This window comes from Salminus brasiliensis, chromosome 6 (assembly GCF_030463535.1).
Source record: "Salminus brasiliensis chromosome 6, fSalBra1.hap2, whole genome shotgun sequence".
NCBI classification, from domain to species: domain Eukaryota; kingdom Metazoa; phylum Chordata; class Actinopteri; order Characiformes; family Bryconidae; genus Salminus; species Salminus brasiliensis.
The window spans coordinates 2,461,063-2,488,953 of record NC_132883.1 but is presented as its reverse complement, the minus strand read 5'-3'; the positions used below and the strand labels follow the sequence as shown (position 1 = coordinate 2,488,953).

Sequence of the window (27,891 nt, the reverse complement as noted above, 5' to 3'; positions counted from 1 at the left end):
TCACTAGGAGACGAGACAAAAGTGTCCTGCAGCTGAAACTCTATTCCGGTCTCACACACAATAGACACGAGCAGATAAAGCCCAGGATCACACTGCTAAAAATACACTGGGAGGAATGTCTGACAGCAGGGACAGCTGAACCCCCTCCAGAGAGAGATAGTGTGTGTGTGTGTGTGTGTGTAAAAGAGAGAGAGAGAGAGAGAGAGATAACATTAAAACCAGGTCAGATCTGGTTTCAATGGAACCTATTTAGGGGTGGATATGTTAAGCAGCAAGCGAACAGTGGTCAAGCATACGAATCTGAGACCAACCTGTGATGTTCCAGACAATGACTGGGTCAGAACATCTCCAGAACATCAGGCAGGTCTTGTGGGCTGGTCCTGATATGCAGTGGTCAGTACTGACCTACCAAAAGTGCATTATGGACAGACAGCAACAGGGTCACCGGTGCCCAAGGCTCAGTGATGCTCAAGGCTCAGGCCTCAATTGGGCAATTGGGTTCTGGCAGCATAAGAGGTGGTTTTAATGTTATGGCTTATAATTGTAGTAATTTACTGTGTAGAACAGTAAATTGGTTTAAATGTGTCAGTAATTAACACGTCAACACTGCCAATAGAATAGGACTCTCTGGAGCAGATAAACATCATGACCCTATTGGCACCATGCTGCATAATGTCAGACGTGGGCTAGTAGAGGGGTATAAAGCCCCCCTAGCATTGAGCTGTGGAGCAGTGAAAGAGCTGTGTTCTCTGAAATGCAATCAAATACTCACAGCAATGTCCCTCTAAGTTCTAGTTGAGACAGTTACTCCAACAAAAGCAGGATCAGCTCTATATTTTATGCCTTTGATTTCAGAAGAAAAGTGAATGAAAGAGCAGGTGTCCCAATACTTTTGGCCATTTAGTGTATCTCAGGTGCTGTTGCTGTGTTTGTGAAGCACAGGCTGTTTGTACTGCTGTGATTTAACAGACCTTGGAGTTCATTAAGGTAGGTGAATAAACCTTTCACATCAAACAGTCAGGGGAAATAGTCAAAACATATGGATTTTAATAAAAATAATTTCAGTGTTCCAAACAAGGCAGAGATTCATTATGTTATTATCAATAATAATAATAATAATAATAATAATAATAACAATAATGGTTTTGTTCATTCCATAAATCCCATAACCCAAATCATCTGATATAAATTTTAAATAAATACAATTAATAAGTACAAAAATGACAAACAGAGCTGTGGATGCTTTTGAGGAGAGTATTAATGTTATAATATAATAAAATATAATATAATATAAAAATAAAATCAGATTTTAAATGGTGATCAAATCCCAAGACAGATATGAGATGTTATATGTATATAAAATAACAAAACTCTTTAATATTACAAGTGATTCCAAACTTTTGATTGGTAGCAGAGCTTAAATCAGAATAAACAAAGACTGAACAAGTCAATACAGTCAGGTGTGTGATGATCTGGGTCTGTGGCTTGCACTACTCTATTCAGAATACAAAGGCCATTACAAGGTTCTTTAAGGAACCAGAGATGGTTCTCCTGTGTTATTGCCATACCTAGAAACCATAACAACCACTAGAAAAGTGCATTTCCTGAAGAAAATGATGAAGAGAATGGTTGCACTCCTTAAATGGTTCCCTTGTCCTGCTAGGCGATTGCTGTGGTGTTGCTAAGTGGTTGCTATGGTGTTGCTAAGTGGTTGCTATTCTGTTGCCATGGTGCTGTAGTGTTGATGTGTAGTTGAAATGGTTTGGCTAAGTGGTTACTAGATGGGTTTTATGGTGTTGCTAGGTGGTTGCTATGGTGTGACTAAGCGAATTAGCCCTGTAGCTCCAGTGCAAAATCAAAGAAGCAAACTTCAGACACCAGATGTGTATCTGCTGATTGACTACGTGCACCAAACTGTGCAATTATACAGTGCTGTTGACCTACAGCATGCTGTGCATCATTTAGCTGCGAGAATTTCTTCATACAGCCCTTTTCTGAAGCCCAGCATCTGCTCCAGGTCCTTGTTCTGCAGGATCTCCTGCAGCGAGAGTAATTTGGTGTTTCTGGGTAAGGCCACCGTCTCCTTTCCACGCACTGCCCACACCATCCCCAGTGTTGCAGCAAACGAACTCTTCCTATCCTCACACACAGGGAAAAGACAGCAGTTCCACAAGTTCCACACACTTCCATCCCCTGAAAACTTCACGTCTCCAGCACACAGCCCCCAGCGGCTCACACACTCCTCCAGGGTGGCTCCAAACAGCTCCAGCTCGTTCACACCTGCAGGACTGCTCACGCTTTTCTTCAGGTCATCTCGAACGCTAAACGCCACGGTCACAAAGCAGGTCCTGCCGTCCAGACTGGTGCTTAAGGAGTGGATGAAGGTTTCATCAGGCACTGAAAGTCCTGCACCAACCCAGCAACCGCTGACGATAGCCCTGGTGCCAACTGTGACCTCGGCCCCCAGTCTGGAGTATTCCACCACGCTGCCCACAGATACTGAAGCACTAGGGTGTAGAACGCTATGCATAACACAAGCAGCAGCTTTCTCCGAAGCCTCAGGTTCATACACGCTGAAGGCGGCTGGCAGGATGCCGAGCTCCCCCCTGAGACACGGGTCAGCTGTGAAGTGGAACAGGTATTCCTCAGTGGTTCCCAGGTGGTAGAACTTTGATTCGTTGAGAAGAATGACATTGAGAGGTGCTCCTCTGAGACAGTGGAAGATCTTCTCCCTGATCTCCACCAGGCTGCTCTCCTTCTTGGTGACGTTGGCAGTGTCGTTGGTGTAATCCACAGTGGCTCCTGGCCCCAGGCCCTGGAGGAAGTCTCCATAAGCGTCTACTTCACACCTCAAAGGTCGGATGTCTCTGAACAAATCCAGCAGCAGCGTTGTGGTGGCGTGATCTACGTAGTAAGTGCTGTCCGTGTAGACAAACTCGTGGTCCGCGTTCGTACACACAGCGCCACGACTGCGCATTCTTTCCACGCTGGGTTTGTGCAAGAACTGGAAGCAGGTTCTGTATTCCAGGTCTCGGACTGAGGGATCTTCTGCTGGTTCCAGAACGAACACTCCGTGAGTGGTTCCGATGGACAGAGACGAAGGATGGGCCAGCGCGGTGAAGCCTGGCTTATCGAACACGATGCGGTCACTTGCGCTGTACAGTTCGAGGTCATCGGCACAGGTGATCAGCATGCCAGGCTTCATGTGCGACGGGAAGTCCACGTACATGGCCAGCTTCAGCTCCAGCATCTGATACAGAGGCTCTCCTAAAGGTAGCGCGGTGAAGATTTTCCCAAGGGCGCTAGCGTTGGGTAAGCGCTGACTGAAGCCCCCTGCATGCATGGAGATTATTAAAATTATTAGTGTTAATTACTGGCCGGTACTGATGGACAAATTTGCAGATGATTAAAAGAGAAATTCCATGCAAATACAAACACCGGTGTAACTTAATAATATAATTGCCATTTCCTTATCTTGGGCTCCCCCTACAGTTGGAAAGTGCAAAATAAACATGCTTTTCTGGACAAGCTGAGAGAAGCTCCAGAAGCTTGATCTGAAGGTAGAGCAGCATGTGGGCTGAGGCGGTAGAGTAACACTACAGGATTTTACACTAATACGACCATTTGTTTTAAAAAATATGACACCTGAATGTTATCTTAAGCTTTATCAACTCCTTGGAGGTTTTAAAAAAGTTTGCTGGCACAGATATTCCAAGGTTTAAGGAACAGCTTAGAACAGCTGGTTACCTCAAATGATCTACTAAGATCTACTAAGATACTAAGAGCAAAAGTAAAGTTATGGCTGCTGTTCAACGTATCTTTTGATTAGTTCCCACACTTAGGATGTGATATTCAATTTGTTTAGTTATAGCTGCTATCCAGTGGGAAATTGTATATATTTTTTATTTAATTAATTAATTTATTTATTTATTATTATTATTATATTAATAATTATTATTTTATTTAATATTGTATATTTATTTATTGACAGATTTTTTTAACAACTATTTTTAAATATTGTTTAAATGCTTTTGAATGCTTTTACTCGCTTTGCCTTGCCACTATTAGGATGTTGTGGCTAGGGAGCTTCAAGTAGGCCTAAGTTGTAGAATTTTTCTGTTATTATTTTCATGCCAATATAAAAATACATAAATGACTGAACAGGTTTAGGTGTTTTTCGGCTCCAGTCTGTCTGTCCATCTGTCATCCAGTATCTTAGACTCATCCAGTATCTCCTCAATGTCCATTATTTAAAAACAAGCAGATAATTGAAGTTTAAATTCCTATTTAAAAGCACTTTACCTGCATGTATGAGAATGACTCTGAGTCTCGACAGGGACTCCCCATACGCATCACTCAGGATCTGCAGTGAATGCAGCGTTGACCCTCCGTTACCTGCACCAACACCGGACACAGGATCATACTGTAATCTTGACACTGCAGATGACGTAAAGCTTCATAATAACATCCGCTGTTCTACTGACCAATCTTGTATCCTGGAGGATCTGCAATCACGTGGTAACTAATACCAAGCGGCAGCTCCTTCCTGCTGCACTTCTCACGGATCTGGAGTTCGTAGGCAGCTCTCTGGTCCTCGTCCGCTGCAGTGATGACCACAAGGTCCCAGAACTCGCCAGGTTTTACTTCCCTGCCTGGAAAAACACTTAACATCAAGATCCATCTCCACAAAGCAGTCTGAGACACTGTTATATGATAGTTTAGAGAAGATTTTGGCCTATTTGCAAACTATTTATGGTGTACACGTTCATGTAGGATGTGAAGCAAAATAATGTCTGTAGTAAATGCCTATAGTAAATGTCATGATGACCCCTGGTTCAATTCAGCACCACTGTAAGGTGCTACAATTGCCCCAAAGGCTGAAGTACTGTGTTATTACACATGATAATACTGAGTAGAACTGTATGAATCATTCAAATACAACAAACTGTGTTTGTGATCTGTGGTCTGTGATATCTCAAGATTTGCTAAAGTAAACACATTTTTATATATTTTAATGTCATTTTTAGGGATTTTTTTTCTTTAAGATACCAGATTTCCAAGTATTTGCCGATGCAGAGTACCGATACTGATACCAACTCGGACTCGAAATCCTGATATTTACAGAATTCCACTTTTTATATCCACTTTTTTTATATTTATCTCAAATAAGATCAAATAAGCTTGAAATAACAGCGTTTACTGGTTGAGGATCTGCACATCTGAAAAGTTTCAGAGCTGAAAAAAAAAATAAAAATGGCCACAATGCAGAAACACGAGCAGGTAGGGAAGCAGAATCTGGCTCAGCTTCACCAAAAAGCTTTTAACTGCTGTTTAATCCACATTTCAGAGCCGTGAAAAAAAAACACGCCAGTTTAGAGACAAACAGAGCAGCAGTTTCACCTTCAGGTTCACGTCTCTACTAGTTACTAAAGCTACTAAACTTCAGTGTTTCCTTTAAACAAGCTGCTGAAACTCAACTCAACTCAACCAACAATAAACACCACATGCAGACAGAAAGTGCTGAGAGTTCGTTAAACGTCTGTTTATGATAATAACTATTTATGACTGAATTTTACTGGTTGTTTGAACGTTTGCAAGTTTATGTTAAAATAATGTAGGGCGTCAGTAAGCTTCATGGTATCGGTGCTCTCTATTGACGATACTGATACTGTGTGTAAGTGCCAGTATCGTCGCAGATACCGATACAGTTCCGATATCGGGGCGACACTAGTCATTTTCACAGAAAATCAATTCACTTAGTTAAACTAAGTTTAGCCTGGTCAGTTTGAATGTGGTTTCCTTCCTCTGAGAGCTCAACTTATATTTACATTTACATCATTTAGCTGACGCTCTTATCCAGAGCGACTTACAGGGTGACTCGTATTACACAGGTGGGCCAGTGTAGTGTTAGGAGTCTTGCCCAAGGACTCTTATTGGTGTAGCGCAGCATAGTCACCCAGACTGGGAATCGAACCCCAGTTTCAACATCTTGTGGTAGGTCAGTGCAGGTAGTGGTGTTATCTGTTGCGCCACACCAACCACTAAAGGTTAAACTTAAAGGTGCACGTATTTGTCACTGTACAGCGAAATGTGCGGTACAGTTAAATCCTCCGCATTTAACCCATCTGGTAGTGAACACACTCACACACACACACATGTGTTAGGGGCAGTGAGTACACACACACCCAGAGCGGTGGGCAGCCAACTCCAGCGCCCGGGGAGCAGAGAGGGTAAAGGGCCTTGCTCAAGGGCCCAACAGTGGCAGCTTGCCGAGCCCGGGAATCGAACCCACAACCCTGTTATCGATATCCCGGCGCTCTAACCGCTGAGCCACCACTGCCCACTATATATACTTATTTACTTTAATTAATGCTTATAAGCATTAATTAAAACCCTGCTGTGTAATACTGGTCCAAACACCTTGGTCTGACAGCTTGCTCTCTGGGTCTGTGCCTTTAATAACCACTGAATGGTGCAGAATGCTTGATACATCTCTGGGAATCCCCTACAGGCAGTGCAGCAGCGCTTTCCAGCTCATTTACTGCCCTGCTAATGGTCATGTCAGTCCTTCTGGAGCTGAATCAGGTCAGATCAGCAGAACTTCTAGCACTAGTGATCTGCCTGACCAGTCTAGAGCACAGCAGATAAGGGCAGAGCAGAGGAGAGGAGCCAGCACTAACTAGCTGGTCAGCTAAGTAGACCCATATAGACCCTACAGTTATATAGCTAGTGATGATAGATTTTTACCCCGTAGTCTGTTGAATTTCTCCAGTTTGTCCTTGGTGGCTTTCTGCAGGAGTGTGTTACTGCTGGGCTCTTCATTCATTCTGACAAGCTCAGTGCAACGTTAGCTAGCTAGCTTAGCCACCTGGCTGGCTAACTAAGGCAAGCAGGAGGAAACACACGGCGTGGAAGCGCCCCCTGAAGAAAACAGCGACGTGTCCTTTAAGTTAAGCTTTTTGCAAGTCGAGTTTATGTAAAATATGTTTTATATATATTACTATATACATATAAACATCTGTTTAGAGAATAACAACAAACCACGACTCTCTGCTTCCTGCTCGCCGGCTTGCTGAGTCACGTGACATAACCCGCAATTTATTTTATTACTTTTATTAATTTTTTAACAATTTATTTCTATTTCTATGGTTTAATTTTATAACTTACTTATTTTCGCTTGTAATAAAGCTGTGTTTTAAAATAATCAGCAGAAAAAAATCAAACCTTTGTTATTATTATTATTTGTTATTATTATTTATTATTGTTTTTAACGATTTATTTCTATTTCTATGGTTTTATTTTAGCACTTACTTGTTTTCGTTTGTCATAAAGCTGTGTTTTAAAATAATCAGCAGGAAAAATACTCAAACATTTGTTGCCATAGCAACTGCGGCATTCGTGTTACGATTTGTGTAGTTAGGATTAATGCTAGATAGCTAAAAGAAGTAGATTTGGAGCTTATAAATACAAATAAACATGTTAAAAAAATAAACATTTGTTTAGAGAATAGCAACTTCTATCCCGCTCGCCGGCTTGCTGAGTCACGTGACACAACCCGCAATTATCTTTATTACTTAAAAAAAAATTACAATTAATTTCTATTTATAGGGTTTTATTTTAGCAATTGATTGTTTATCATTTGTCATAAAGGTGTGTTTTAAAATAATCAGCAGGATAATATAAAGTACCCGCGTGTCAAACCTTTGTTGCCATAGCAACAACTGCGGAATTCGTGTTACGATTTGTGTAGTTAGCACTAGTGCTAGCTAGCTAACAGAAGTAGATTTGGAGCTTATAAATAAAAATAAACATATTTAAAAAAAATACTTTACATTTACATTTGTTTAAAGAATAGCAACTTCTATCGGCACGACTTTCTGAGTCACGTGACACAACCCGCAATTCACTTTAGCTATTATTTTAAATATTTTTTTTAACAATTAATTTCTATGTATAGGGTTTCATTTTAGCACTTACTTGTTTTCATTTGTGATAAAGCTGTGATTAAATAAAATAATCAGCAGGAAAAAAATTTTCTCGCGTGTCAAACTTGTTGCCATAGCAACTGCGGCTTTCGTGTTTACTTTGTATGTAGTCAGCACGTGTGCTAGCTAGCTAGCTATTAACAGAAGTAGGTTTGGAGCTTATAAATAACAATAAACATGTTACAAAAATAAAATTAGTGCTGCATACCGGTGGGTTAAAGAGTCTGAAGTCACCCTGAGGTAAGAGCATTACAGGATTAAGTATATTTGAGGTATCTAATGAAGTAAAGACACAAGCAGAGGTACAGGTAGCTAGCACTAGCTGCTAAAGCTACACCTGAGGAGCTTGTTTATTTGCCCAGCAGAGGTGTGAGCCACAGTGAAGCAGTCCAGATGCTGAACCAACACCACAGAATGACCTTAAATGACCTGAATAGCATTTATTAGCAGTGTACACAATATAGACAAAAGTATTGGGACACCTGCTCATTCACTGTTTAGAAAGAGCTGATCCTGCTTTGTTGGAGTAACTGTCTCTACTGTCCAGGGAAGAAGACTTTCTACTAGATTTTGGAGGAGGAGCATTGAGTCATCATCCCCAACTCATCCCATCAAAAGTACTGGATGAAGCTCCACCACCACCATCATTCCAGAGAGCACAGTTCTTCCACTGCTCCACAGCTCCTCAATGCTGGGGGGCTTTATTATACCCCTCTATAGCCCACGCCAGACATTAGGCAGCATGGTGCCAGTAGGTTCATCATGTGTAACTGCTCCAGAGAGTCCTATTCTATTGGCAGTACTTCTTCTCTACAAGGACTAAACAATCTGTGTGTGTGTGTGTTCATTTGTACATCTGCGTCAGCAATGGGTGCAACCTAAAGTTGCTGAATGCATTAATTAGAAGGGGTGTCCACAAACATTTGGTAGTAGTTAACTGAGCAAATAGTTTCATCACTGATGCAAAAGACTCACTTTACAGGAGATGGAAATAGACCTTCTTAACTTTCAGTGTAGAGGTCAGATTCCTCCTCCTCCTACTACTAGATTTTGGAGGAGGAGCATTGAGTCATCATTCCCAACTCCCCAACTCATCCCAAAAGTACTGGATGGCGCTCCACCGCCACCATCATTCCAGAGAACACAGTTCTTCCACTGCTCCACAGCTCAATGCTGGGGGGCTTTATACCCCTCTAGACCACGCCTGGCATTAGGCAGCATGATGTCAATAGCTTCATCAATGTTTATCTGCTACAGAGAGTCCTATTCTATTGGCAGTACTTCTCTACAAGGACTAAACAATCTGTGTGTGTGTGTGTGTGTGTGTTCATTTGTACATCTGCGTCAGCATTGGGTGCAACCTAAAGTTGCTGAATGCATTAATTAGAAGGGGTGTCCACAAACATTTGGTAGTAGTTTACTGAGCAAATAGTTTCATCACTGATGCAAAAGACTCACTTTACAGGAGGTCAGTGTAAAAAGTTTTAATTTGTCATTTTGGAGCATTTCTATTGGTCCATTCATCCTGGACATCATATAAATTCCAGTTGCCAGATTCGGTTTATATTAAAAAAGTCAAAAATTGGCTAAATTGACATTTTTGCGAAGGCGTTTGCATGACAACGACGATATCTCTTATTTGACTGGTATTATTTTTTCTGACCCCCACCCCACTATCATCCAGTAGGACCTGTGGCAGTGAAATGGAGGCCCTCATTGCTCAGAAGGCGTTTCTGGTGAACTGCTCTGAGTCCTTAATTTTGGACCATGGGCGTAGCACCTTACCGGAGGATGAAGCCTCAAACCTACAGGACATTCTACTGGTCCGTCTGAGTGGCCTGCTGTTAAAGAACCTGGACCAGCTTGGAAGCTGCAAAGCACTGAAAATCTGCATCCTGGCTGACAACTTCCTGACCAGGATAGATCCTCTTGCAGAGTGTGTTCACCTGGTAAAGCTGGATCTGAAGGGGAATCAGGTATTTCTGATGATAATTATTATTGTTAATCCTCTAATAATTTGTACATCGGGGTCTGTACTGGGACTGGGCCATACCCCATTCTTCATTCTGAAAACAGCAATGACAGATTCAGTTTAATCACTAATAATTAATCATTAATAACTGTGCCTGGGGGCTGTAGGTTATTGTATTGAATGCATACACCATATACAAGTCAAAGCAAAGTTTAGACATGGTTCATAGATGGCAGTGGTTCAGATAGAAGGGTGAATACAGTCAGTAACCCATTAAATGTCCTTTTGGTCCATATGTTATCTGAGTCTGAGCACAAATCTGAAGCCGTGTTTCAGGCTGACCACTACATATAGCTAAAAATACACTTGTGTGATATATTTATATATTTAAAAACACAAAAAATAATCCTAATTGTATTGTGAATAAACGTACAAAAAATACACACAATTAAAATAAACCTGAAATGTGTGTTTTTAGATAACTTTCATCATAACTTTCCTATTTGGGTTACAATGACCCAACAAATATATGTTTATGAAATACAGTGCCATTCAGAGAGTTTAGACCCCTAATCCCAGTACTCTAGATCCTGATCTCTCAGCAGTGAGAAAGTTTTCCTGTAGAAGCTCCAGATCTCATCAGAACAGATAAAGCAGGTGAAGATAAATCCAGTAAAAAGGAGGAACAAGAGCTTCTCATTCTGAAGAAAGAAAGTAGTGAGATCTTGTCGGTGAGCTAGTCTGAAGATCAGAGCTCGGTTCCTCCAGATTTCTCCTGGACACCACCCAGTCCAGCCAGCACAGCGTGGAGGATGTGTTCAACTCCATCAGCAGCAGCAGCAGCAGCAGCAGCAGCAGCTCACCTGATTTACCATCATTAAGCCCTGATTTACCACCAAACCAGGTGTTGATCTGAGGAGAACTCTAAATAATACTAGACTCCATGAGGAGAACTTTGGAGATGTTCTAATGATGAACACAGTGATGGAGAACCTCCACCACTTTCTGTAGGAGTGTTATTATTAGTGTTTATTCTGATATCAGTGATTTACACTTACTGTCCAGTTCAGCAGATTTTCAGTATAGTTTAACATTTGCACTGTAGTGTGTATAATCTATGCAATTCTGGAAGCAAAATGTGAATTTAATAACATCATTTTTTTGTCTGGTCAGATCAGTCATCTTCCCAGTGCTTCGTTTTGGAGTAATCTGAAAGATCTACGACTCCTCAATCTACACGACAACAACATCGCAGACAGGAGCAGTATTAGTGCTCTGTCCGGCTGTCTGAGACTAACGGCCCTAACCCTCTACGACACGCCGCTCAGTCTGAAGCGGAACTACAGGCACTGCGTCGTCAACAGCATTTGGTCCCTGAAGGCCTTGGATAACCACGTCATCTCAGATGAGGAAATCGTGGAAAGCTGGCACCTTCCTCCTAAGTTTAAAACGATGGCTTCCTCTTTCTGTGTGAATCTCTATCCATCTTCAAAGTCGGTCAGTATTGATATTGATTGCCTTTTTTCTTTATCATACATCACCATTCAAAAGGAATCTGAATGCAATCATTCTTATGATAATACAAAGCTTTTTCAGCATGTTTCAGTCTACTCTATTAAGTGGAATAACGTAAAATCACAGTTATTAAAGTAATCATTGATTCCAGTTTTTAGAAAAGTGGTTTATGCTTGTGATTTTTGATGTTTTGTATCTTAGGATTCATACAAGGCTGAATTGAAAAAGGTACAAGGATTAGTTGTGGAGATAAATCACATCCAGGCTAAATACTGCCCAATTCTCATTGTCCAGAAATGGATTAGAGGACACCTCACCAGGAAGAGACTAGGGTGAACATTACATATTTTCCACACCTACAAAACTGGGTATATTAACCACTCAAACCGTAGGCCTTCATTTCAGTTCCTAACAGAGTTGCAGAGCTTACACATTGGGCATGTCATAGTGACACTGAAGAATTAATTGTAGTTACTGAATCATTTGTAGTAGATACTGACATTTCTAAGTATATCCTGAAGCCATAGCAGGTCCTGAATATCTAATAGATGCTGCTGAATAATATATAAAAATATATACTTTTTGACGCTAAATAATTTATAGTAGATAGTAAATAATACATAGTAGAAAATGTACAATTCATAGTGGTTACTGAATAATTCAGAGTAAATACTGAATAATTAAGAGTAGGTACTGAATAATTCATAGTAGATACTGAATAATTCATAATAGATAATGTATAATACATAGTGGTTACTGAATAATTCAGAGTAAATTCTAAATAATAATTAGTAGCCACTGAATAATTGAAAGTAGATAATGTATAATTCATATTTGTTACTAAATAATTCATAGTAGATACTGAATAATTCATATTGGATACTGAATAATTCACAGTAAATACTGATTAATTAAGAGTAGACACTGAATAATTTATAGTATATACTGAGTAATTCAGAGTAAATACTAAATAATTAAGAGTAGATACTGAATAATTCAGAATAGATAATGTATCATTCATATTCGCTACTAAATAATTCATAGTAGATACTGAATAATTCATATTGGATACTGAATAATTCACAGTAAATACTGATTAATTAAGAGTAGACACTGAATAATTTATAGTATATACTGAATAATTCAGAGTAAATACTAAATAATTAAGAGTAGATACTGAATAATTCAGAATACATAATGTATAATTCAGAGTACATACTGAATAATTCAGAGTAGGTCCTGAATAATTCATAGTGGATACTGGATCATTTAGAGTAGTCATTAAATAAGGCATAGTAGATACTGAATAACAGGTCCTAAATATTAATAACTGGATAATAAGTCTGTAATTTAAGGTGTTAAATCAAATAAGAACAAACTCTATAATCTCTAAAGCTGATGATGAACACAGTCAATATATGACCTCCTTACTTTGATGTGCCTCCAGATTATGCAGAGTGTTACAGAGGAGTGGAACTCCAGTCAGTGCACAGTTGACACCCCACTCTCCAGAAACCACTAGATCCTGGATTAAGGAGTGCAGGACAGATCAGCTTGGCCTGGTATCAGTGATCACATGCTTACAATATCAGTTCAGTTCCAGTGGCAGTAGTGTAAAGTATATGTGTGAAGTCTGTGTGTATTCAGGCTTGGTGCATTTTTTAGAATCAGACTTCCTTTACGTACCAAGTGCAATAATTTTTACATGGAATGGTCTTAGTGAGACTGTGTACAAGACAAATAGGCTAGAGGTAATATATAGTATTTATTTATTTATATTTTATTAATATGAGTTCTTATGTGTTATTTTATAGATTAATATATTTTCTAAAATGTGAAAAATAGGAAAAACTGGGGAAAACTTTCTGACCCCATACGTAAATCTGATATATGGCTTAATATATGTTTTAAATGTATGATAATAGTAGAATATATGGACTTTCAGCTGCTTTATGTTCAGCACCCATAGCTGACACAGATGTGCAAATGCACATATGCACAAAAAAAGACTCTCCAGAGCAGATAAGCATGAACTGATGCACCATGCTGCCTAATGCCAGGCGTGGGCTAGAGGGGTATAAAGCCCCCCAGCATTGAGCTGTGGAGCAGCTGTGTCTGAATGCAATCAAATCCTCACAACAATGCTCTAATCCTCACAGAAATCTAGGAGAAAGCCTTCTTCCCTGGGTACTAGATACAGTTACTCCAACAAAAGCAGGATCAACTCTTTTTAATTCCCCTAAACACTGAATGAGCAGGTGTCCCAATACTTTTGTCCATATATGTATATGTATACAATATAAATGAAGAATATGCCCAATCCGTTTTGATATAAGTGCAGATGGCCACATTTTCAGATGTCCATATTGGTCGTTTCAGTCTGTCCATCCTGATGAATCGTTGATGGACTTCAGTTTCTGAAATGAATGATCTTCTTCTATCTCACAGAAGCTGGAGGAGAGAAATTCAGCAGTGAAAAGGCTGTTTATGAACCTGAGTAAACTGGAGCAGGTGGACAGGCCGGAGGTGAGATAAGCCGAGATTGTTAAAGTATTAGAAAAGAGGTGATTCTGAGCATGTTGTCCCTTTACACAACAGATGGTGCAGGAGGAGATGAGCGTGCGATCACTAGACAGCAAGATGCTGAAGGACCTCAGGATGCCGTGTAACACTCCTGAGAGCAACATCATGAAACCAGGCGACAGCAAACTCAGTACGTTTGACAAGGGTGTAGTCCAGCAGTGGTGCAGTTCACCCACACCCTTGATAGTAAGTTATTGTTGTTATAGACTCTATCCTTTGCCTTTAGGTCTTGTTGGTGTGGATGATGTTCACGATGAGGTGATGGACAGGGAGGCCTTTCATCTGCTTGGCTTCAAGGCCACCGTGCACTCGTCAGAGCCGTACACCCACATGCTAATATCCCGTAAAGCTCTTGGACAGGAGGTGCGGGATGCCATTGGTCGTCTTCATTCACAGAAACCTGTCCGCCCTTACTGCCCACAGCAACGCCCTCCCAAAATTTCTTCTGAGAAGCGCTTCAGTGGCAGGTAAGGAGAAACTGATGGATCTACATGGTGGCCATAAAGTACAAAAGAACCAAGTACCAAATCAATGAGTGTATCAATAAGAGTATCAGTATCGATAAAATCCCACTGATTCCCATCCTTATCGTCAGGTGCCACGACTGCTTCACCCTAGTCCCATTCCAGACGATCGAAAGGGCTTACTGGGCGAAGAAGAAGGCTGAGGATCTGAAGGAGAAGATGGAACAGGTTGTGGAGTTGCAGGGCCGGCGTGACAGTGCCCGTGGCCACCGCGAGAGCTTCATGGAGGCTAGGAGGAGGGATGCACTTTTACAACAAGACCAAGACAAAGCCGAACTGGAAGAAATGCTCAGCCTGCAGAGGGCCAAAAATGAAAAGGAAGTGCAACTTGCCCGCCAGAAACACCTCAGCTTTCTGGAGGGTAAAAGGAGAAGAAGGTCAGAGCACGAGATGGTCATCAATTTTAGCGGACAGCACAGGTCCCTGGCCAAAGTCATCACAAAACAGTGTAATCAACAAAGACTCAGCAACGCACAGCATGAGAAGAGAAGACAGGTTGCTACCAGCAAGCATGAGGCAGAGGCTCAGAAGCTGCTCATATACCAATACCTGGAGAACAGGTACAGTACCCTGCACACCTGGACAACAGGTTCAGTACCCTACACACCTGAACAACAGGTTCAGTACCCTACACACCTGGACAAACAGTACAGCACCTTACACACCTGGACAACAGGTTCAATACCCTGCACACCTAAACAACAGGTTCAATACCCTTCACACCTGGACAACAGGTTCAGTACCCTACACACCTGAACAACAGGTTCAATACCCTGCACACCTAAACAACAGGTTCAATACCCTGCACACCTAAACAACAGGTTCAATACCCTGCACACCTAAACAACAGGTTCAATACCCTGCACACCTAAACAACAGGTTCAATACCCTACACACCTGGACAAAAGGTTTAATACCCTCCACACCTCGACAAACAGTACAGCACCTTACACACCTGGACAACAGGTTCAATACCCTGGACAACAGGTTCAATACCCTCCACACCTGAACAACAGGTTCAATACCCTCCACACCTGAACAACAGGTTCAATACCCTACACACGTGAACAACAGGTTCAATACCCTGCACACCTGGACAACAGGTTCAATACCCTACACACCTGAACAACAGGTTCAATACCCTACACACCTGAACAACAGGTTCAATACCCTACACACGTGAACAACAGGTTCAATACCCTGCACACCTGGACAACAGGTTTAATACCCTACACACCTGAACAACAGGTTCAATACCCTGGACAACAGGTTCAATACCCTCCACACCTCGACAAACAGTACAGCACCTTACACACCTGGACAACAGGTTCAATACCCTGCACACCTGGACAAACAGGTTCAATACCCTGCACACCTGAACAACAGGTTCAATACCCTGCACACCTGGACAACAGGTTCAATACCCTGCACACCTGGACAACAGGTTTAATACCCTGCACACCTGGACAACAGGTTCAATACCCTGCACACCTGGACAACAGGTTCAATACCCTGCACACCTGGACAACAGGTTTAATACCCTGCACACCTGGACAACAGGTTTAATACCCTGCACACCTGAACAACAGGTTCAATACCCTACACACCTGGACAAATAGTACAGCACCTTACACACCTGGAGAACAGGTACAGTACCCAACACATCTTCAGATAGATCAAACACAGCATCCCACACACTTCGAGAATAAGTATAGAATCTAACAGAGCAGAGCAGGTACAGTACCCTATATACCTAGAGAACAGGCATCATACCTTACACACAAGGGCAATAGCTATGGTTCCCTGCACTCCTGGACAATAGGTACAGTACCCTACATACCCTACACACCTGGACAACAGTATCCTAGACACCTGGAGGAAATGTCAGGCACCCTACACACCTGGGCAACAGGTACAGAGCCTTACACAGCTGGAAAATAGGGACTGTGCCTTACACAGATATGATACCCTATGCACGTGAAGAGCAGGCACAGTGCCTCATAAAGCTGGTACGACAGGTACAGAGCGATACACACCTGGAGAACAGGTACATCACAGTACATAGTCAGAGAACAGGTCATACACAGATGTGATACTGTACAGAAAATATATAGAACCCCTGGACGGTTGGGGGCTAGACATTGGTGTGCATTTGCACAATTAAGAAGCTCACTATTGCTTTTTACTGAGGCTGCGTTTCTGTTGTTTTCTGTAGGAGACAGAACATCCATGCGGAGGCTGTAGCGTCCCGGGCATCTGGGCACACTGTCATATCTGAGAAACAGCACCACGAGCTCTTAGCAGCCCAGGCCAGAGTGGCTCATATCAAATCAAGCCATTACAGGGTGGAAGTTCTGCGTCCAGAGCCGCGCAGTCAGCCTGCATGACGACTCACGCTGACAGTCCACCTTAACGGTGCTCATCCACCTGAATTCAGAGTGATGGAGATGAATGAAGAGCCTGAATCAGTATAAAGTGACTGAGGAGACTGAGAAGTGGTATGAAGGCCAGTCCACAATCCACATCAATACAAACCAAGACCCCAAACATCTGCTTTATTGTGTTTAATGGTTCAGACATATATCATATCATATCATATATAAGCAACAGTCTGCTTTTGTAGGTCATTATTTAATAATGAATTGTTTTTATTAAATAATATAATGAAAGACCAATCAGAATGTCACACAAGAAGGTAGAAAACAATCAATATTAATCTGTAGTAGATTCTGTAGTGACTGTGTAAAACACCATGCTTCCAAATACCCACAGAAGAACTGGCTCTTGCTGTCCATTACTCTATTTTGCTCTATTATACCAGCCAAACAGTTTTCTGATTATACACTATATGGACAAAAGTATTGGGACACCAGCTCAAATCATTGATTCTTCTGAAATCAAGGGTGTTAAAAAAGAGTTGATCCTGCTTTTGTTGGAGTAACTGTCTTTACTGTCCAGGGAAGAAGGCTTTCTACTAGATTTTGGAGCTGGAGCACTGCTGTGAGGATTTGATTGCATCAGCGACAAGAGCGTTAGTGAGGTCAGGATGTTGGAAGATCACTGGATGGAGCTCCACCACCATCATTCCAGAGAACACAGTTCTTCCACTATATAGTTTATACCCTTATAACCTTATAACCTTTAGCCCACGCCTGGCATTAGTAGGCATGGTGCCAATAGGCTCATGGTCTGCTCCAGAGAGTCCTGCGCGAGTGGCAGCAATGGGTGTCACTTAAAGTAGCTGAATAGTACTCATTAGAAGGAGTGTCCACATACATTTGGACATGTAGTGTATCTTGACAGTGCATGTCTCACTGATATTTACTAAAGCATTTAAATATTATATATATATATATATATAATGTTCACATTTGCATACTTTACACTGCAGGTCTAAAATGCTGGGTAGTGGTGTTTTGGTGTTCTTATAGAAAGTTGAGGTTGCCCTTTCTTAAAGGTAAAGGTGCATGTGTTTGTCACTGTACAGTGAAATGTGTCCTCCGCATTTAACCCATCTGGTAGTGAACACACACTCACACACACACACACACACACACACACACACACACACACACACACACACACACACACACACACACATGTGTTAGGGGCAGTGAGTACACACACACACACACACCCAGAGCGGTGGGTAGCCAACTCCAGCGCCCGGGGAGCAGAGAGGGTAAAGGGCCTTGCTCAAGGGCCCAACAGTGGCAGCTTGCCGAGCCCGGGAATCGAACCCACAACCCTGTTATCAATATCCCAGTGCTCTAACCGCTGAGCCACCACTGCCCCTTCTTGGCGTGTTACACTGCAGTCCTAGAGAGCTGCTGCAGGGCCCACATCATAGAAAACTACATTTAATGCCTCTGTTCTCTAATAAATAATACACCCATACTGTATGCTGACCACTTATGGTGACCAAAAGGTCCAGTGTGTTAATATCCAATCCCAAAAGTAGCCCAACCGAGTTTTTGTCCAGCAGATGGCACTCTAGCTCAGAGCCAATCATTTGTAATCATTTTTTTTAAAAGCTCTGCTGAAGTTAGGACTAAACTCACACAACTGAAGAAATGCCTTTCAACATAATTTATAAAATGTAATAAATAGAAATGCCATTTTCTTATGAGGAGAAAGTTTGAACGCCCTTACAGTTATGTTACAAATTTGGAGTCATAAGTCATGTGTTTTTTAACAGCAAGGGGTCTTCCAAGACAAAAACTATAAATAGCAACATTACTATACATATAAACTTTAATATAAATAATATAAGGAAAACTAATGTGTTAAATGTCTAATTTCTGACAATATACAGAGAAAATATGGCTTTTGAATAAAAAATAAGTGAATTTTTGGTAGTAAATTATGATCTGGAGGGGGTTAAAAACTTGATAACACTAAATATTGCTTAATTTGATAGGAAGTCATCTAAATATAATGTTCATTGGATTTTCTACATTCTGTATTGGGTTAATCTGGCCCAGGAAAACTGGGTCAATGTAAGAGGAGACTTCTCCGAGTAACTTTTTTAAGCCCTGCCCACAGGTATTCACTCTAATAACGACCTTAAGGCCATAATTAACAGTTTCAGAGGCCCTAACATAGAACCATGTAGGACACAAAATATGCTAAATGGTAACTAAATACTTTAGGGTAGTTTCTGCATTAGAACCTGAACCTAGGGATCAAGGGGTTACTGGTATAGTGAGTGTGGTGTGGTGTATAGTGTGGGCAACTGAACCTGGCATCTGTGCATTGTTGGCAGTGGTGTTACCTACTGAGCTGAGCTGTACCAACCATCATCTATAAACTCCCTCACTTAGGAGTGTTACTATCAGCTGAGGCTAAGGATCAGCTACAGGATCTCGCTTCTTATAGCAGGGGTGGAAATTCCGGCCCTGAGAGGCTCAGTCTCCTGCTTTCCCTGCACACCTGGATAAACTCACATGTCAGCTATTAGGTTTAGTAGATGTGTTAAAACACGGAGCTCAGTAAACTGGGCCGGACGCTAGCCCTCGGTTTTCCACCCGGCCCCACAAAGACTCCCCTAGTGGACAAAAACTCTGTTGTGCTGCTTTAACCATTACATAACACCCCCCTCCCCCCTAAGCTGTGTCCCAGCGTGGCTCCCCTGGGGTAGCTGAGGGCAGTGCGGCCAGACTGTCCTTATTCTCTTCCAGGAAAGCACTGCAGGAGGCGAAGGCCGAGTAGAAACTGGAGGAGAGTCCGGCGATGTCAGTGGAGATGTACGGCAGCACGCCAGGAGTGGCCTGGTTGTAGTAGGAAAGCTGAGACACACACACACACACACACACACACACACACACACACAGAGGTGTATCAAAATAACTATATACAGCTATAAGCTCAGCACTGTCAGCAAAGGGTTCATGTAGTTTACTACACTCTTCAATTTATTAATTTCTAATGAATTAAAAACTTGTTTAATCCACTTTTTAATCCAAATTTGATCTGATTTGTGTGTGTGTATGTGTGTGTGCAGGTATGGGTGCAACTTAAAGTAGCTGAATGCATTCATTAGAAGGGTGTCCACAAACATTTGGACAAATATTAACTCTCATATTAACAGATAATGGAGAAAGGCTCTTGTTTGGGGCAAACCTCGGTGAGAGAGAAGTCCTTTGCCTTAATCCGAAAACCAGCAGACAGCACCTCTCCTCTGTTGTAGTCCTCAGTGGGTGGGTATGCAGGCAGGGTGACCGAGCGAAGGGCGATCCAGTACGGGTCACTGTGAGGCACAAACAGGCTTAAGGTGAAAAGTATGGATAACTTTACTTCTTACATTAATTTACTAGTATTTAATATTTTAATGTGTTAATTAAAGGCTAATTATGTATTTTAAGCTATTTTCTTTTTTTTTAATTTATTTATAATTATATATTTTTATTTAAGGTAAGGGTGCGAGTATTTGTCACTGTACAGCGAAATGGGTCCTCCGCATTTAACCCATCTGTGGTAGTAAACACACACACACTAGTGAACTAGAGGCAGTGAGTACACACACACACACCCAGAGTGGTGGGCAGCCAACTCCAGCGCCCGGGGAGCAGAGATTATTTAATTTAATTATTTAATTATTTAATTAAATCTAATCTTAATTTAAGATCTAAAACAATTTAGGAAGGGGGCAAATATTTTTTCACTGTACCTTTATAAAAGGACAACGCTAAAAACGATCCTTTTTATTTATTAGGCTTCTAATGAGTTTGTGGGCGGCGATTGATGGAAGCAGGAACTCACTCAAACTTGAAAGCTCATAAACTTTTAAGGCCATTTTTTAGTGATCTTTAGTGTGTCGTTGCTATGGTAACGACGGGAAAAGTTCACCCTGCTCGGCTCAAAATGCTCAAAAGTCATGTACTGAGTCTCTTAATGAATCGGGTGTGTTTGTTTGGGCGTAACGAGCAGTAATAAACCAATCAGTGTGTCTCTCCCTCGCCGCTCCCTTTAAGAGCCAGGGGCGGTCAGACTGACCTTGGCGGGTTGCTATTTCAGTGGTGTGAAGTATGGGGGGGGGGGGGGTGTACGAGCGCCGGGCTGCACGCGCCTGTGTTGACAATTCACTGCCGAAATAGCAACGAGCGTCTGACTGTTGATGAACGTCTGTCTAGGCTGTTTTCAGTCAGTGGAGCTCCTACTGCTGTGTTTTCCGCTGCTAAGATACACAGCAATACTCCAGAGACTGACCTGAACACCCCTCATTTCGAGACCACCGCGCCCATCAGCGTAGAGATATTCACAAGCAGTGCTGCTGCTGTTTAAACCACGGAGGCGGAAGACGTGGAAATAGACTGTTGGCCTACAATAAACAACCATCTGAACACTTTCCTCACCCAGAGTCACAGGGGCGCCTCCTGGAGGCCAGGAGGATGAAGTCCTGCACTTTTCCTCCTTTGCTAACAGATGGAGTGACCACCCGGTAAATGGTGTCATCTTCATCTGCTTGGGTGATGACCTCACACTCTCTGCAATCACAGAGATTGAGAAACAGCTTATAAAGGTTCCTCTAAAGGATCGGAGGGTTCTACCAGCATTGCAGCTCCAGACTGTACCCTCAGTACACCGACTAGCCATAACATTAAAACCACCTGCCTAATATTGTGTGAGTCCCCCTCGTGACATGTCGGGGCATTCACTACACAAGGCGTTCTGTGTAATCTGGTTCCAAGACCTTCGCAGATCTTCCAAGATCCTTCTTTAAGTCGTGTGAGGTGGAACCTCCATGAGCACCCATAAGCCCTGAGCGCCCATGACCCTGTCACCGGTTCACTGGTTGTCCTACCTTAGAGCACTTTTGGTAGGTCATTACTGACCACTGCATACCGGCAACACCCCACAAGGCCTGCCTGATGGTTTGGAGATGTTCTGACCATCCAGTTGTCTAGAACATCCCAGTTTGGTTCTTGTCAAAGTGTCTGAGATTCTTAGGCTGCTTCAACACCTCCATCATCTTCAGGAACTGGCTGTTTCTTCACCTGCTGCCTAAGTGGTTTTAATGTTATGGCTGATTTTGGTTTCTTCTAATTAAACCCGTTCAGGCTTTAAATGCCACATTATTGCAAATCAATAAGGAAAACATGCAGATTCATGGGAAAGGTGTTTGGTGAAGTGAGGTAGCGTGCTCCAGATGATGGTAGTGTCTGTGTTCTCCTGTCTTTCAGTGCGAGCTCTCGAACCGGACGCACTTGTAATGCGGGTCCCACTCGTGTCGGCGCCGGAGGTCAGACAGAAGCACAAACACCTGCTCCGCCGCCACGGCCACATGAGTCTCCACCTTAAAGCACAGCATGTGGTTCTCCTCCAGAGTGTACAGACTGACCTGAGAACAGAACATCAGAGCGTGCACTTTTTGTAAGATACATCGGCATACATGAGAGCAGAGAAATGCTTAGACGACCAGTCCAATCACATGAAAACAAGCTAAAATGCAAGGCAAAAATAATATTACAATAAATATATTATGTAAGTAAATATCATAATAATAACAATAATAATAATATATTATAATTATAACAATAAACATATAGTATAAATAATAAGAATAATATTAATAAGACTGTATTACAATAAATAGATATTATAGTATAATGATAATATATAATTACAATACATATACATTATAAATAAATATAATAGTAATAATAATATATATAATTTTATTACTATAAATATATATGAAAGAAAATAAGAGGGTGAAATATATGGAAATAATGATAAATAAATATATTGAAATAAAAATATTAGAAAATGAAAATAAAAAATTAAGTATTGAGAAAAAATATATAGAAATATTAATCAATGAAAATGTAAATATATAGATATAATATATATAAAATATAATATAATAAGACATATATAGAGATAGAAATGTATTTTAAAATCTACAATTATATAGAGATAAAAAATATATACTAGTAGAAATAGAAGATAAAAATACCAAACAAATATATATATTTTTATCTTCTATTTCTACTAGTATATATGTAAGATATATATATATAAGATAGATGTGACAAGTCAAAGTAGGAGTCTTGTTTTACTACATTTTTCTCTAAACTAAATTTAGAGAAATTCCTTTTTAATTACAGTGATGTAAATGCAGTCGAACAGCTAAGATACGTTTTGCTCTGAAGCTACATATAGAGATATAAATATATAGAGATATATAGAGATAAAAATTATATAGACATAAGAAATATATACTAGTAAAAATAGAAGATAAAAATATAAAAAATGCTATATATTCTTTTATCTTCTATTTTTAATAGTATATATTTCTTATATATATATATATTTAGAGAGAGAGAGAGAGAGATAGATGTGACAAGTCTTGTTTTACTATATTTTTCTCTAAACCAAATTTATAGAAATTCCTTCTTAATTACAGTGATGTAAATCAGATATGTTTTGCTCTGAAGCTACAAGGCTAATGAAAGCTAGTCTACTTAAGTTATTTGACAAAAACACACAGTTTGAGGTAAGAATGTGCGCAGAATGCAGTGTAGGTCCGTGGGGAGGTGTACATTGTTTTTGTAAACAGTGTAAAAAGTGGATATTCTATTATCTCCTAAATGTAAAGTATCTCCATGTGGGAAACTGTATAAAGTTTACATACACAGTCTATTAAATGCTGACCTTGTTTTTCTCTGAGGTCAGGGCCCAGTTGTTCAGGGAAGCCAGCATCTTCAGTGCGGAGACGTTGTTGTAGCTGAGGTATATCTGTGGAACAGACCGTTTTACTCAAATCTGAACCAGACACACTGACAAGAACCAAACTGTGATGTTCTAGTCAATGACTGGGTCAGAACATCTTTAAAACATCAGGCAGAGCAGGTCTTGTGGGGCGTTCCAGGTATGCAGGTATACCAAAAGTGCTCCAAGGAAGGATAACCAGTCAACTGGCGTCAAGGTCATGGGCACCTAAGGCTCACTGATGCTCACGGAGGCCAAGTCCCGCCTCACAACTTACAGGACTGCTAATGTCTTGGTGCTGCCAGATACCACAGGACACCTTCAAAGGGTCATCTGGAGCCCAGAGGCCTACTTAATATTAGGCAGGTGGTTTAATGTTATGGCTGATCAGCGATGCGTTCGATAAGAGCAGGTCCACCACCTGTAAGTATCCAGACCAGAATATCTCTCGAAATTGACGAAGGTCTTGAGGACAGCATCTGCGCATCAGCTGATGGGCTACCGTCTCCAACTGCACACCAGTAAGGTGGATCTACAGGAGAGTAGGAGAGGGGTTTCTAATAAACTGGCCAGTGAATTTATGCGAGAGTACCTGGTTGCTGGGGTCCCATGGCACCGAGAGAGGAACCTCGCTCTGTTTGCAGGAGATGATGTACTTTCTGTAATAAAGCAATGACAAGCGGAAACAGTCACATGACCATGAGGGGCTAACCGGACTATGCAGGCAACTGGTTCTGACGTCTGAACGTTTGGAATTTGCTGGCAGGACAGCAGGACAAGAGTGGACGAGTGATTCCATGGCAAGGTCACTGCCACCCCTGTGATATTAGCCTTTTTAAAGGCTCTGTAAGTGCTCTGGTTGCTCAACAGCTGACCACAGGTTTACTGGATCAGGGACAAGAAATGGCTGAGCTGAGTGGACAGTCCGATTTTCAGTAAAAGCAGAAGTTCACACTCGGAATGAGAGAATATAAAAAATTACAATAAATATATATTATCGTCTAATGATAATATATAATTACAATGTAAATCTATTACAATTAAATATATTAATCATAATAATACATATATATTATTTTATTACAATAAATATATATTATCATATAATGCTAATATATAATTACAATACATATACATTATAATGAAATATATTAATCATACATGTATTATTATTAATATATATATTAATAATATTTATTTATATAATATTACAATAAATATATATTAATTGTAATATTATTTTATTACAATAAACATACATTAGAGAAAGAAAAAGGGGATAAATAACAAAAAATAGAAGATACATTTTATAGAAATTTTATAGAAGAGAAAAGAGAAAAAATATATAGAAATATGAATTAATGAAAATGTTAAAAAAAAAAACTACCTTCAAAATGTCAACTTATTATTATTCTTAGTCATTTTGGAGCGTTTCTATTGGTCCATTCATCAGGAAATTGTGATATAATAGAAAGAACAACTGCCAGATTCACATTATGGAGAAAAGTGAAAAAGGGTAGATTACACTTTATTTATGCTAGAATATGGATTAAATTTCATAACTAACTTTCATTCTCTTACACACACACCCACACACACACTCCTAGCTCTTAGCTTATTCCAGCCCAGTCACTGATCATCCATCTATCTCTTAAAACGTCGGCAAAGCATTTTCTCTATTAAGCTTCTGTGTCCGAGCTTCAACGTGTTCGAGGCTCTCAGTTCTCTGAAGTTCTCAACATTTTTAGACAGTTTATTAGGCACATTTCTTATTACTTTAGGTGCTGGCTAGCATTTTAACTTAAGATTAATCAGAATTAATCTCAGAATTATGTTGTGATTAACACCTTTAAACTTTTTAATCATCACTAATTTATACTAATATACACAGCTCTGGAAAAAATAAAGAGACACTTATTTTTTTAGTTCTTAAATCTTCATCTCTACACGTCTGTGTCTGGCAGACATTTAATTCCAGATATTTCATCAAACAGAGCTGAGTTTGCTGAATCTGCAAACTATGAACGGCAATGTGAAAGACTTTGCTCTGCTTTACTCTGCTTTATTTGAGCAGCTGTTTTTGAGCAGTTGTCATTTCTGCAAATCAATAAATGCTCTAAATATTAATATTTTTAGTTGGAATTTAGAGAAAATGTTGTCCATGGGTTATGAAATACAACGAACATGTTAATTTCCCTTAAACACACTAATTATAAACAGTAAAACCAGATAAACTGATAAAGTAATGGGTCTCGACATTTTGTTCCGGAGCTGTGTATATATAAATATAAATATTTAAATATAAAATTAATAAATGGACATCTGGAAGTTTTCCTGTGACAGCGCTGATATAAGGAAATTTAACCCAATGCTGCACTCATATTCTCATATTTGACATTTTTCTTGTATTTCTTGCATTTTATGTGGAATTATTTTTTACCAAACACAGTAATCATTTATTTTACTCAACCCTTAACCCGTAATTTTGCAATTTGCAATTGCATTGTGTCTCTTAACCAAAAAATCCCAAATCCAGACTTAAAGATGAAATATAAAATCCAATATTGGCCTCAAAACATGACACCTGCCAGAGTTGCTGCATAAAACATTAAATTTTTTTAATAAACATTTAATAATCGAACTGTAACTCTCTTACCTGTCTAGACGCACTTTCTTCCTGGCGATGGCCTCCTGAAAACGCCTCTTGCCGTCCTGTGGAAGACAAGGCCGTACACTAGAACTTTTTACACAATATTAATCACAAATACATGTAATCACAGACTACACTAAACAACAGTAGCTGTAGATTCTTATAAACTACTATTCAGATCCACTCCTGTACTGAATACAGTGATTTATACTCTATAACCTCTGCTGCTCTTCGTCTAATTAACCCAGTCTAGTTACACTGTTAGTAATGAAACCTGCAGCTGATCACAATAAAATATCGTCATATTGCCCAGCTCTAGGCTGCAGTTCATTTCTTCAAGCAGAAATCAGGGGCGTTCTCGAGCAGCGGAACCAGCTAAGCATATCAGCAGGCCCTATCACCAGGAGAACGCCAGTTCAGTTCAGAGAGAAGCTCAGCCACCGAGTGTCTGTCAGACCACGTAAAGTTACAGAGCGGGGTCAGGGCCGAGTGCTGAGCTCAGAGCAGAGTGCAGAAAAGCCTCCAACTGACTCAGTAACTGCAGCAGAGCTCCAGACCTGCTGCTGCTGGTAGAGCTTAGAGCAAAGAGGGACAAGCTCCAGGAAAAAGCCCCTGTAGGTGGAATGTGCAGCCGTCCAAATACTTTTGTCTACATAGCGTTGTCCACAAGAGCGAGATAACCCAACATAAAAGACGGTTAGCTATAGTGCTGCTGATTGGTTGGAAGGAAAACCTGCAGCCACAGCGGTTCCAAACCAGACCAGTTCACCGACTCTCCTCCCTCTCCCTGGGAAAGCGACAGCCGAGTGTGTCTGTGGTGCTGGAACTCACCACACGCTCGGGTCGTATCCGTGGCAACGTCTGCGGCTTTTTGTCCTGGTCCAGCACTTCGAAAGTCATGAAGGCCGTGTTGATGTGCCGTAAGGGTTCTCCACCCTGATAGGCCTCGGCACACACACCCACCTCCATGCTACAGCACACATTTAAACACGACAGACAAACACATATACACTGCTTGTCAAAAGTTTAGGGACACCTCGCCCACTTTTTTAAAAACATACTCAAACCAAGTATTGATTGATTTTCAGGAGTTGTAAAAAATAATACATGCCAGGGTTCAGTGATCAGAAGCTGCTATAGTCCTATGCAAAAGTTTGGACACCCCCATTTAAACGACGAGACGTTCTCAATGTGATGCACATTAAGGGATTGGGAAAGTGGCCTTCCAAATTTGGTAGAAAAATTAGGGAAAAACTAGAAATAAATTATTTAACAAGCTCATTTATTAAAAGAATTTGGAAAAGACGCCTGTCCCCAAACTTTCGACAGGCAGCGTTAGCATTGTTCATGTGCTGCTTTTATTTAACTGTATTCCAGAGAGGCACGTGAGATGCATGTCAGTGTGGACGGATATGGGTATTAGGAGACATCTGCTGTCGGTAGCTTCCT

The 27,891-nt window shown here is 40.7% G+C and overlaps 3 protein-coding genes across 4 annotated transcripts in view; 1 reads left to right on the top strand and 2 right to left on the bottom strand.

The window, feature by feature from the left end:
• Window positions 1-1,159: 1,159 nt before the first annotated feature.
• fpgt (fucose-1-phosphate guanylyltransferase) lies at window positions 1,160-7,076 on the bottom strand. 2 transcript variants are annotated; one of them, XM_072680777.1, is made up of 5 exons: window positions 7,042-7,076; window positions 6,748-6,921; window positions 4,485-4,652; window positions 4,303-4,395; window positions 1,160-3,333 (listed from the first exon to the last, which is right to left on the bottom strand). In XM_072680777.1, exons 2-5 carry the CDS (start codon window positions 6,824-6,826, stop codon window positions 1,958-1,960), a joined length of 1,716 nt encoding a protein of 571 aa, XP_072536878.1. In that variant the 5' UTR covers window positions 6,827-6,921; window positions 7,042-7,076; the 3' UTR covers window positions 1,160-1,957. The 2 variants fall into 2 exon arrangements, with proteins under 2 accessions (XP_072536878.1, XP_072536877.1); XM_072680776.1 differs by having other exon boundaries at window positions 6,748-7,066.
• An 869-nt stretch (window positions 7,077-7,945) lies between these two features.
• Window positions 7,946-19,887, top strand: lrriq3 (leucine-rich repeats and IQ motif containing 3). The gene is made up of 8 exons (XM_072681309.1): window positions 7,946-8,225; window positions 9,670-9,961; window positions 11,131-11,454; window positions 13,921-13,998; window positions 14,071-14,185; window positions 14,282-14,522; window positions 14,651-15,139; window positions 16,795-19,887. Exons 2-8 carry the CDS (start codon window positions 9,689-9,691, stop codon window positions 16,964-16,966), a joined length of 1,692 nt encoding a protein of 563 aa, XP_072537410.1. The 5' UTR covers window positions 7,946-8,225; window positions 9,670-9,688; the 3' UTR covers window positions 16,967-19,887.
• acot11b (acyl-CoA thioesterase 11b) overlaps window positions 18,188-27,891 on the bottom strand; it is a 22,945-nt gene continuing 13,241 nt past the window's right edge. The window contains exons 9-16 of the mRNA XM_072681308.1: window positions 27,274-27,412; window positions 26,449-26,504; window positions 24,385-24,451; window positions 23,736-23,819; window positions 22,286-22,419; window positions 21,434-21,565; window positions 20,202-20,328; window positions 18,188-19,867 (exon numbers count right to left, since the gene is read on the bottom strand). Coding sequence (XP_072537409.1) covers window positions 19,685-19,867; window positions 20,202-20,328; window positions 21,434-21,565; window positions 22,286-22,419; window positions 23,736-23,819; window positions 24,385-24,451; window positions 26,449-26,504; window positions 27,274-27,412 — 922 coding nt within the window. The 3' untranslated portion in view covers window positions 18,188-19,684. The remainder of the gene's footprint in view (window positions 19,868-20,201; window positions 20,329-21,433; window positions 21,566-22,285; window positions 22,420-23,735; window positions 23,820-24,384; window positions 24,452-26,448; window positions 26,505-27,273; window positions 27,413-27,891) is intronic.